The 12,528-nt window shown below is 32.9% G+C and overlaps 1 protein-coding gene and 1 non-coding gene across 2 annotated transcripts; both read left to right on the top strand.

The window, feature by feature from the left end:
* The first annotated feature begins 488 nt into the window (after positions 1–488).
* Positions 489–595, top strand: LOC141710193 (small nucleolar RNA R71). Its single transcript, XR_012570725.1, has one exon. It is a non-coding gene; the product is annotated as a small nucleolar RNA R71 (small nucleolar RNA).
* Positions 596–7,771: 7,176 nt separating this feature from the next.
* Positions 7,772–11,701, top strand: LOC141707362 (uncharacterized). Its single transcript, XM_074510487.1, has 3 exons — positions 7,772–7,915; positions 8,027–8,146; positions 11,330–11,701. The coding sequence occupies exons 1-3, from the start codon at positions 7,895–7,897 to the stop codon at positions 11,444–11,446; spliced, it is 258 nt and encodes an 85-aa protein (XP_074366588.1). The 5' UTR covers positions 7,772–7,894; the 3' UTR covers positions 11,447–11,701.
* Positions 11,702–12,528: the final 827 nt, after the last annotated feature.

The raw sequence follows: 12,528 nt of genomic DNA on the forward strand, positions 1-12,528 counted from the left end.
TGTTTCCAAACTGCTGGTATGACTGTTACATTGCATTCTGATTGTTGCTCTAGCTGAAGTTCGGATGATTACGGTTGTTAGAATGTTAAGTGTCTAGAACTGGTTGCTGCGATCTCTAAAAGTTGCTCATAAACTGAGCTGATTTACTAGATATAGCGCATTGCTCCGTCGCATGCGAACCTGCACACAACTCACAAACACTGGTTATCTGATTAACTCCATAGTTGGCCAGAGAATCAATTTTCACAGCTATAGCCTTTAGCTGAGCAGTGATAGTAGTAGTTGTATCCACCTCAAGAACTCCCGCTACCTTGCCCTGTGGCAATCTCTGGGTTGGATACTGATATTCATTAGTAGCCATCAATTCAATTAGCTCATATTCATTATAGCTCTTAGCCCATAAAGCTCCACCTGATGCTGCATCAAGCATGGGTCTTGACTGTCCTCCCAAACCGTTATAGAAGCAATTGATGATCATCCAATCAGGCATTCCATGATGAGGACACTTCCTAAGCATCTCTTTGTAGTGCTCCCATGCTTCACATAGAGATTCTCCCGATTGCTGCGCAAATTGAGTAAGAGCATTCCTGATTGCAGCTGTCTTTGCCATAGGGAAGAATTTAGTGAGAAACTTTTGAGCAAGATCTTCCCAAGTAGCAATCGACCCAGCTGGCAGAGAGTGTAACCAGCTCTTATCCTTGTCCCTCGGAGAGAATGGGAACAGTCTCAGTTTCACCGCATCCTCAGACACACCATTGAACCTAAAGGTGTCGCAGATCTCTATGAAATCCCTGATGTGCGTATTTGGATCTTCCTTTGGAGAACCCCCAAACTGGACTGAATTTTGTACCCATTGAATCGTGCTAGACTTGATTTCAAAGGTATTAGCAGCAATGGTTGGTCTGACAATGCTAGATTGAATGTCATTGATTTTCGGTTGAGAATAATCCATCAAAATTTTTGTATCTGCTGTTGGTTCTCCTATTGCAATAAAAACTAGAGTACTTGAAACACACGACTAAAGTAAACCTTGTAAGAAAATAATCCGAGTCAGTGAACTTTAACGACCACTGATGACAAGCACATAAACTAAATTTAACACCGAGTCCCCGGAAGCGGTGCCAAAAACTTGTTAGGGCGAAAACACGCGCTAAAATTACACGCAAGTATACGCGTTCGCAAGTAGTATAAGATATAAATTAGATTCGTACCCACAGAGACTCTTTTTAGTTAACTTAAGATTATGCACCCATGCAACAATGGTACGGCTATCGCTTAATGCTTAGGCAATAACAAGTTGAGATGTTTATAACTAAGATTAAACTAACATGCAATTAACTAAGAATAAAACTGATTGAATTAACTATATGAGACAAACATGGGATTCTAAATCCATTAAATACTTCATTCAAAGTCGTTGTTCTTAACCTTAGCATGCAGTGGTGATGACAACTAATCAGATAACACGAAACTAGTAAACGCCAACTTTTGTTGTACGAATACCCTACTACCAGACATCCATGAAAGAGATAGAAGCTGAATAGACACCAATTATGTTGAGACCCTATATATTTATAGAATTTGACAACATAAAGTTTAATGAACAAGTTATCTATCATGATTACATAGGGCAAGTAAGATGGTTAAAATTACTTATGAATCATGCATAACAATTATACATGAACCTATGCTAGCATGGCAAGTTCTAAACCTCTATATTCACTGTCGCTTTAATAGAGATTAACACACTATCTTATATGTTAGCTACGCACATAAGACGAATAAGCACAACCAATACTAGGATATCAATCAATCACCACACACTAAGATATTGAAATAAATTAACTATAGAAATCCATAAGTAAATCTGTTAGAACCCCATGATAACGATTAGTTCATAATCGAACTCATCGTCATCATGGGTTCGAATGAAAACATGAAAATATACAATATAAGAGTATCAGGGTTCAAAGACAAATTGAAAGTAAGCATCCAAAGTACAACTATAATGAAGAATACAAAAATCTTCTTCTCCGTAGCCGTCTTATGCACCCTAGGTCTTCGTATTGCTCTCCCTTGGCTCCTTGTCGTTAAAACATCTTTTTATCACTATATATAAGCCCCTAGTGGACCTAAACTCTTAAAATCATCAAATTCCACTCAAAACAGGATTCTGGGGCAAAAAGGGCGGCGCGGGCGCGCAGGAAGTGGGGGCGGCCGCGCAGGATTTCTGGATTTTTCTGTTGAATATTCTTTTGGCCATATCTTGAGTTCCGCTCGTCAGAATTAGGCGATTCAACTGCCCACACGAAGATCACGAGATTCTATTCAACTTGAGAATTTCCTAGGCTTCCAATTCTTAGCTATTTTCAGCATATTTCCTTGAAAAGCTCATTTCTTCATTTAACTGATGCCTAAAATGCAATGACACAAAAATATATCAAAAATACCAACAACTTGAGTCCAAAACACCAACTTAAGCTTGTAATGAAGCGTTCCAAGTATATATAAAATCTACTTATCACTAAGTTGATACAAATTTTCAAATTAGTAAACAAATTGAGTCAACCTGTTGGATGAAATTAGTGATCAGATTGATTCCTTTATTAATGATTCAGAAATTGATTGATCTATAGATTTTATTCATTAAAAAAATATGATACTAATTTAAGAAATAAAATCAAATCAAACCAAAACACACATACCTAGTATATATCGTTTAGAGCAGTGTTTGTGGAGGGTAAGATGTACGCATACCATGGCCTTATTTAGAAGAGCAGGGAGTTTGTTTCCATGAAGACCTCTGGCTTAGTGCAACAAATATAGAGAGTGACACACACACAAATATATATATATATATATATATATATATATATATATATATATATATACGAGAACTAAAAAAACAATTGATAACTAAAACAACACATAAAAATTGTAAAGCGTTTGAGATAATACCTGAGCTCATGCTTTTATTCACATGAGACTTACCCACAAAGATACTAACATCCTCACGTAATATTTAATACATGTTTATAAAATAAGTAATTGTTTAATCACAGAGGCACACAACCTGATATAAAGAACCGTAAGAAAAACTCTACAACCAAAGTCGTTGCGAATCACTAAAAACAGCCTCAACCACTCAAATTCGTCGTCGTCAAGCAACCCTATTTAAAGTCATATCACCTGTGAGATTTAAAGCCCCAATAACCAAACTTAATTTACAGTCCAAGTCCTACGTGCTCTATTTCTTTTTCTCTATCCCCTACTGATATGCTTTCGACCCTCTAACCGGAGCTTATGCATGCCATCTCCTAACATGGTCCATGCCAACGTAATCGGCCCTCCAGTATCTTCTTGGACGTCGTCTCCTAACATGTCCATATCAACGTAATCTCCCCCATGTATCTTCTTGGAAATATACTCAACACATAATTCTCGCCTAGAGACATCATTTGTGATATGATCTTCTATTGTACGACCACACATCCGTCTCAGTCAGGGCCGACCCTTGGGTAAGGTGACCAAGAAGACCGTCTGGGGCACCACTTTGGGTAGGGGTCACCAAAATTTTTCAATAAGATTTATATTTTTATAGTTGAAATTTTTATATATAAGATACAAATTCTTTTTAAAACATACTAATATTTAAATAAATTTGAGGCACCAATTTATTAAAAATATATTAAATTATTATTTGAGAAATATTATTAAAGCTAAAAACCAACTTAAATTGAAAAATAAGGCAAAACTATAATAATTCATTATTATAACATGATGTATTTCTAGTCAGTTGTTCAAAAAATTATAGGACAATCCATTATTATAACATTGCACATAAATCAAATTAGAGCTCGAGAAATTTTTTATCTTATTAAGTTGTCTTTTCTTTTTAAATCATTATAACTAATCCTTCGCATAACAGATTCTAATTTGCATGACGTAAACATATTACGAGTTTATTTTCAAAAAGTATCGTCCAACATTAAAGTGGAGAAAATCAATTATAAATTATAATTATAACCAAATTTCAAAGTACTGTTAGCATAGTGGTACCACACCAACTCTATTAACTATGAGGAGACGGAAGTGATTTGAGCTATGTAAAATATATGTATCTATATTTGAAAGTAAGCAATAACACATGAAAGGATAGAATTAAGTACTCGCTAAGATTTTATGCACGTAACTAAGTTTCTTATAGTGATCCACTATTATATACGAAATTGTCTCCATCTGTGGCTTTTGGAACCCTTTTTTATAGGAATGAAGGGTCCATTTTAAAAATCTGTATGTACATGGGGTTTACCATCTTTATGAACAACATCATTTTTTTTCCAAAGTGTGTAGTTGATCTTGTCAAAGACAAGTATCTTGATACTGCTTAATTTCTGAGCACTCATTCTTCCAAGATCTTTATCTATTTTCTTTCAGATTTTACTCTGATCCCACTTGTTAGATATTAAAGGCAAAGAAATGTAACACAGAAGGGGGAGGTGAATTTGTTTCTTTAATTTTACTTGGCCTTTAAAACTGTTTGGATTAATGGTGAACAAAGCAGTTAAAATATGTAAAGATATTATGTTTAACAGAATCACATAAAACACAATATTTCAAAAACTCACTTAATTGTATTAATTAAGTTTGTCTTGCTAAATCTGTGCTCTTAAAAAATAAGAACCCAGCTTCTATCATGAGAGAATACAAGATGTTCAAGATATGTTTGTTACTTCTAAACTAAGAACTTGTGCATGCTTTATAGACTAGCAACACGGGTTTACAAAACTTGCACTAAAATATACTAAACCAATTTCTAAAGCAACCTTGTCTATTTCCTTTTCTGGTGTTAGCATATCTGTGCAGAATCTTACAAGTCTGTGACCATTCTTTGTCCAGTGAATCTTGGCCCTTGATCTTGTATAGTTCAAACTGCTTTTGTAGACTTTCCAATTCAGTGAATGAATTGTTTGTTGACTGATAATCTTGAATTTTGAACTTGTATGTATTCTAAATTTGAGATAGTATGTCGAGATCTCCTTTTGTTTTGTATAGGAATGACATATTGATAAGTATCTCGAGTTCTCGACACATGTAAATGACTTGTCGAGGTCTTTAGTTCTCGACATGCAGGATAACTTGCCGACATATCTGGTTCTTAATATAGGCTTTTGACTTGTCGATATCTCGAGTTCTCTACATGAATGATTTGACTTTTCGATATCTCTAAGTTCTCTATATGCAAAAATGACTTGTCGATATCTCTAAGATCTCTATATACACATTTTGACATGTCGATATCTCTGAGATCTCTATATAAGGTATTGACTTGTCAATATCTCCAATTCTCTACATCTTTATTTGACTTATTGATATTTGAGATCTCTACATGCATAAATGACTTGTTGATATCTCTTGGGACTTCTCTATAAGTCATTTTGAACTTATCGACTGACTTCTCGATATACCTTGATCTGTGATTGGTCGATATCTTGACTTAGAACATCCAGAGTTAAGTATCCTCACTAGCATGAATCAATGCAATTATGATTTCCCACCCCAAATCAATCATATACTACTCAGGAGAAAAGATGCGCTCTACAAAATATCAATAACCTCTCTCGAGTATTAATGGCTTCTCTAAAATACAATCAAGCCTATTTTCATGGTATCATGCAATTTAGAGACATTAAACACGACATCTTAACTTTCTAACAATCCGTTATACCTATTTTCATGGAGAAGTTCATGTCCTTATTGGATAAATCACAACCACCTAAATCTAACTTTCGCTGATAAATATATATTGAGTTCAAACAATACACATATCACATCTGACATGTAATTGTTAATTAAGCACAACTCAATAAACAAAAGCATGTAGTATAACTAAATTGGGGGATTGAGAAAATCATACATCAATCATAACTAGGGTTCAACTTAACCCTAGATTAAAAATCTACTCACTCATAACTAGATTAATAACATATATAATATAATAAGAATACATAATTGATATTAATGAGAATAGAGAAAACAACCTTCAATATTTTTACAAGAAGAAAAATAATGTTCCCCCTCTGTATATGTATGTATATGTATATCTAATAAAAGTCTTTTAATGCTTCTAGGAAAATACCTGTATGTTTCCTAAACTGATTGGTTTTCCAAAGGAAAATTCGCAGCTGACTTTTTTTCAATAATTCTGGGCCGCTCTAGTTGTAATTTGATACTTGGACCTCTGTGTATACAGTACAACAAATCTGATTTTTTTTGTAATAAATCCCCAAATTAAGCTCTTATTCTCCAATCCATCCAAGTTTAGGATTTTCATGTCTCCTACAATAAAACATTAAAATCTAATTAATAAAAATCCAAATTAATGTAAAATATAATAAATATGAGGAATAAAATTATAATATATATATATATATATATATATACCCTATCAGGGGTCACCAACAATTTCCGATAAGATTTATATTTTGATAGTTGAAATTTTTATATTTAAGATACAAATTCGATTTAAAATATACTAATATTTAAATATATCCGAGGCACCAATTTAATTAAAATTATATTAAATTATTATTTGTAAACTATTTTTTAAAGCTAAAAACCAACTTTAATTGAAAAATAAGGCAAAACTATAATAATTCATTGTTATAACATGATGTATATCTAGTCGGTTGTTCAAAAAATTATAAGACAATCCATTTTTATAGCATTGCACATAAATCAAATTAGAGCTCGTGAATTTTTGTATCTTATTAAGTTGTCTTTTGTTTTTAAATCATTAAAACTAATCCTTCGTATAACATATTCCAATTTGAATGACATAAACATATTAATGGTTTATTTTCAGAAAGTATCGTCCAACATTAAAGTGGAGAAAATCTGTTGTAAATTATGATTATAACCAAATTTCAAAGTACCGTTAGCATAGTGGTACCGCACCAACTCTATTAACTATGATGTGACGGAAGTGATTTGAGCTATGTAAAATATATGTATCTATATTTGAAAGTAACCAATAACACATGAAAGGATAGAAATAAGTACTCACTGAGATTTTATGCTCGTAACGAAGTTTCTTATAGTGATCCACTATTATATACGAGAATGGATATATTTAAGCTGTAAAAATTGGATGGTCCTTGATGGTCCCATAATGAATTATCCTATACGAGATATTTTATCGAACTTATGATGTTCAAAAAATTAGAAATCAAAGAAATAGAAAATCATGTGTTTCTAATTTGTTGTAGCATATACAAGTTGTATAAAAAGTTTTATCATAAATGTGTAAAACAAGAGTAAAAAAATATGGTACACCATTTTCAAATCTGGCACCTAAATTCTTATGACCGACCGTGATCTCAACATATCCATTTCTGCCATCTCTAACCGATCTTGAACTTTCCGTAGTGACCAACAATCCTCCAAATCATATAATAAAGTTGGTCGAACTACAAATCGATAGCATTTATCATTTACTTTAAAAGTACATGTCTATCACACAACACCCTTATAACGGCCCCCATTTAAGCCATTCAACTTTAATACGATAAGTAATATCCGCTTTCGATAACCGAACTTAAAATAATTTATCATTGAAATTCGGTCTTTAGCAATACAAAATGTAACACATGTTTCATTAATTTCCCCGCTAAAATTAGTCCAGAAATATTCAAACCATGGATAGATAAATATTAAAATTTAATTTTGGAAGTTTCATTTTAAAAAAATGTAAGATTTAAGATTTGGAATTTCAAACATAATGAAATTTCGGGGGTTAAAAATCCTGTTAATCATAAAATAAAGAAAGAAAAACAAGACGCCAGAAATATTGGACAATTTGGCGAAAGCGAGTCAGATTTTGAATCGGGCGAAAATGATCAGCGTTCTTAATCAGGTTGGTCAACATTTCAGATCTTCATTTCACACATTTCTTTAATCACTTTCATATAAATATGTTTGTTAATGTAATTTGGGGAAGAAATTGACGAGAATTAGGGTTACGCAGGAGCGTTTTCTCGGCGCTGCACTGGGAGCTATTTTCACCGGAGCTGTCGTGTTTGAGCAGCGACGACGTATTTATAAGTCTATTGCAGAGAATGAAGCTCAATTTGCCTCTCATCCTCAGGTCTCATATTGAACTATTTCTGCCATTTTTGATATGAATTTTATGTATTCTTAATTATTTATATAGGGAATGTTTAAATGAATGTTGCTGCGTGAATTAATGTTTTCTGTATGTATTATGATGCTCACAATGTATGTTGGTGTTTAGTTTGGGTATTCTGTGGATGTGGCGTTTTAGCACTAGTACTATTTTATACATTTGCCTTGTGAGTTTATATGACTTCTATCTAAAATATATGGCTTTGTGCTTTGGTGTATGTATTATGTGCGATCATAAAATGCGTGTACAATACTCTATGACGGAGGAATATGTAACTCAACATTGGGCCATGTACAGTAAGAGGCAAAATCATACGGCGATTGTTGTTTGAGCGTGCACGTTTCTGTTAGTTATCTGCTTATATCTATAAAGAGTTCACTATGTTAGTTGTATATGTGAGTTTTTATCAGACAATGAAATTGAAGAAACTGTAATGAGCAAAAGAAATATTCATTTTATTAGAAACCTTTATTTGTATTAAATAAGAAAGTTATAGTCACTCGAGTTACTTTCTCTCATGTAATCCCGAGTGATTTGGGGAAAAATGATTTGCTGTATGTTATATCATATGGGAAGAGAAAAAGGATTATTATACTATTAAAACAAAGAGGATAATGGGTGAGGTTGACTTTCCTGCACAAAATACATCTAGTTAAGATTTTTTAATCACAGAAGTTAGGCAAAGTAATCAAACCAATAGATCTCTTCAGATTTCAAAAACAATCTGTTCTGTGTATAAGCAAGGATTATATCACTACCTGTAGATGTCAAATCCCGATTTGCCTTACAGAATCAGAAATTGCTGAACAGCTAAAAGTACCTGACCAGACCACAATAACTCCTTGATCAATCAATCTCTATTGATTTCCCCAATAACATTTCAGTAAGTATTGTTTTATTAAAATATATAGTACTCTCAGCTTAAAATTGTTCCATAATTATTTGAGAAAGTTTGACTTCATCTTTGCATCAAGTAGAGAACAAGGAACGAGCGGTCTGTTATATGAATTAACATAAATAAATGGCCCTGGAGAGATTTGAACTCGTGACACCCGGTTAACAGAGCACAAGACCACAACATTTTATTTAAAGAGTAACTTTTATGTATTAAATTTTAAACATAAGCTATACAAAATATCTTTAACAAATTTGCATCTAGTCCTCATGTCTGTTACCCGTGTTCCGATTTATGCTCAGTTCTGGAAATTGATATAAGCACCAGTATTCTTTGATTCAGTCGTAGTTTATTCATGTTTTCCAGAACATTTCTGCTATATTTTGTATGAAACTGGATTAAATTATATAGGAAATGATCAAATGTGTCCGTGGCTAAATTTACATAAAATCAAGTATGGATATGGAACATGGTGCATTTTGCTAAGAGTATGATTCTCCGTCTTAGTGTTGATATATATTCATAAAATGAATTCTTACTTTTATAAGCATCCATATTGTACATTTTGCTTTGTTCTCGGGTGTTGTATTAAGATTTAAGTGTGACCATGAATTGCATGTAGAATTTTATATGATGGTCTGATGGGCATATGTAACTTTCAACATGGCGCCCCAATGATTAGTGAAATAAAATTCTGAATGATTGCTCTTTGAGTGTCTTGTAGATTGTAGACATGTTCATATCATATTAACTGTTTATACATCTATAGAGTTTATAATGTCTGTGTGTTTGTGAGTTTTAGTATGAAAAGTAAAATTGAAGAAACCTGTTACTAATTAAGAATATATATTTTCAAAAAAAAAAACTGTTAACTAAAAATGAAAAGAAAGTTAAGCAAACAGTTATTATATAGGAACCAAGAAAGTTAAAGAAGGCTGAGTCACTTTCTCTCATGTGATCCCGTCTCTGTTTTAAGTAAGGAATTTTTTTATATGTTTCTCTAGTGTGTTTTAGAGTTAGGAAGAAAAAGAGAACTATCATACTAGTATGTAACAAAGCAATTTTTAGCAATCTTCTTCTCTGTTGCAAAAGTATAATCTTTGACATTGAACTTTGCAATTAACAACTTCAAAAGTTACTACACTTTTCATATTTAATTTGTCCTTTAACAATGTCATCTTCCTTGGCAATTTTGATGTCATTGACTTCTGCACAAACCGGTTTTAGTGCTATCAGTCTCCTTATTGTCAACTTTGGAATTCCTTTGTTACTAACAAATTTTTATGTTTTAGATTTTGGAAACCTCTTGTCGAATTATATATGGATTAGAAGCTAAGTTGAGCAACTGAAAGCTCTGTATTTAATTATTATGATATTTTTTTCATTTTGATTTATTTAATAGACCCGTTATTGTCCTTAGAAAATCTTTTATAGGTAGAAAATGGTGAGATGATAATTTCACAAGTAAAGAGTTACTTATATCTTTAAGAAACATTTATAGTATATCAGTCTTTCAATGTGTATACATTTAGAGCTTTAAAAGCAAATAAATGAAGGGGCTGATTGTCAAACTAAAAAATGTCGGGGGGGGGGGGACTAAATTGGAAGATAAGGTGCTATAGTTTCTGAATCGATTTTAAACAGATTTCTCTTTTCTTTTTTGGGGGGGTGGTGAGGGTTGGTACACATGGGATGGTTAGAGAATCAGACGTAAGATCTTCAGCATTTAAAATTAGCTTCAAGTCCGTGGAGCAGAACATTTCACTACAAATCTATTGTAGATTTGCAATTGTCTATTTTCAATAAGAATGAGAAAATTTATGCAGAAACTGGCATGACATCCAATTTTTTTTTTAATTGATGTATTGTACAAATTGTTTTCTTGGTCTTTGTTTCAGTATTTGTTACTGCATGCTTTGAAGAGAATATATGTGCCGCAATCTTCCGTGTCTATTTAGAAAGTTCTTTTTATCTAAAATAGAGAAATATTTAACCATTTTTCCTTGTAGTTTTCAGGTTGATATTTAACACTTGTGCCAACTGTGGATTGTTGACTACTTTATTTATTTGAATGGCAATTTGCCCTGCTTTAGTGATATTATCTAATGATTTTGCCATAGCTGAAAATCATTACGGTTCCCTGCACTTAAATGTTCTGGAAACATGATTTATGTTTAAGTTGATTTATAAAAATTTCACTCTCATTTTTAAGCCCCTTGACTGGATTGACTTTGTGCTGAACTTTTCAGATAAAAGAGCCTGTGTTTGAAAAAAAATCTCGTCTGGAGTTTGGTCACCTGTGGAACAGAGCGGTGGATCTTACATTTGGAACTCTGATCGAGTCTCTCAGCTCACGTGGAAAGTAGAGATCTATATCTAAATTCAATGAACTGTATGTACCTTTTTCTTTTTGTGTATTGTAAGATATTTCTTTGCCTGATATGATTTCTAAAGAGGCAAGACATTGCTGATTTCTCTTAAACACAAGTGACGTCAATTTTAAAAAGGCAGATGGATGTTGTAATGTAATACTTAAACACTCTGCACCGATATGTTACCGATGCATACATCAATAACTGTTTGTGTCAAATATCTCAAGTTCTGGAAGGGCTGGTTTTCGACATATTGCATTAAATTAATGTGATGACTGATGAGCTAAATAATAACTCTATATTTAGATTCCTAGTACACTTTCTTCTTTGCTCTTATTTCTTCTTCATATACTCATTCTGCTTTAAACACTATTTATGATTTAATAGCCTGCATATGTCAACATATTTTATACATACACAACTGTTTGGTGGCAATGGGTGTATATTGTTCGGACTAAGATCGGTTTCAAATGGAGATTTATGAGGGTCATTTGAATTTATACCGGAAATCCACTGCTCTTGCTGTCAGTTTCACATAATAATCTGTTTGTTTAGTTGGTAAAGCTTTAAACTGTTCTCGTGGTTGCTTAAATTTTTTGTTAAAAAATCAAGGTTGTCTGCCGCATTATGCCGTATGGCATTTTTGGGGCTATGGAGCCCCATGAGCATATGGCGTCCAAGTTGCCATTAGGATGGTTGCAAAGGCCCTGGCACCACATGAGGATGCCTCACGCTAGCAGTACCTTCTTTAGAGCCGGAATGGGTAGTCCATGAATTTTAATATAAAAACAATTAGGGTATTACAGAAAGAGGTGATTAAAAAAGTTAGAATATGATAATCCTGCTTGCAGCCCCTGCACATATCCAGTTCTCTTTTATCTGTGATTTCACATTTATCTTCTCTGGTTCAGATCTGATCCACGACTGTTCAATAAATCTTGAAATTGCATAAAATTGTTTTCATGTGTTCTCATATTAAAAGTGTTCTCTACAGAGCGCGATCACGTTAGTATAAATGCATCTATATATATATGGATGGTAGGTTTATACTATATAGTTTTTATATGACTTTTATT

This window comes from Apium graveolens, chromosome 2, assembly GCF_009905375.1.
Source record: "Apium graveolens cultivar Ventura chromosome 2, ASM990537v1, whole genome shotgun sequence".
Taxonomy (NCBI): Eukaryota; Viridiplantae; Streptophyta; class Magnoliopsida; order Apiales; family Apiaceae; genus Apium; species Apium graveolens.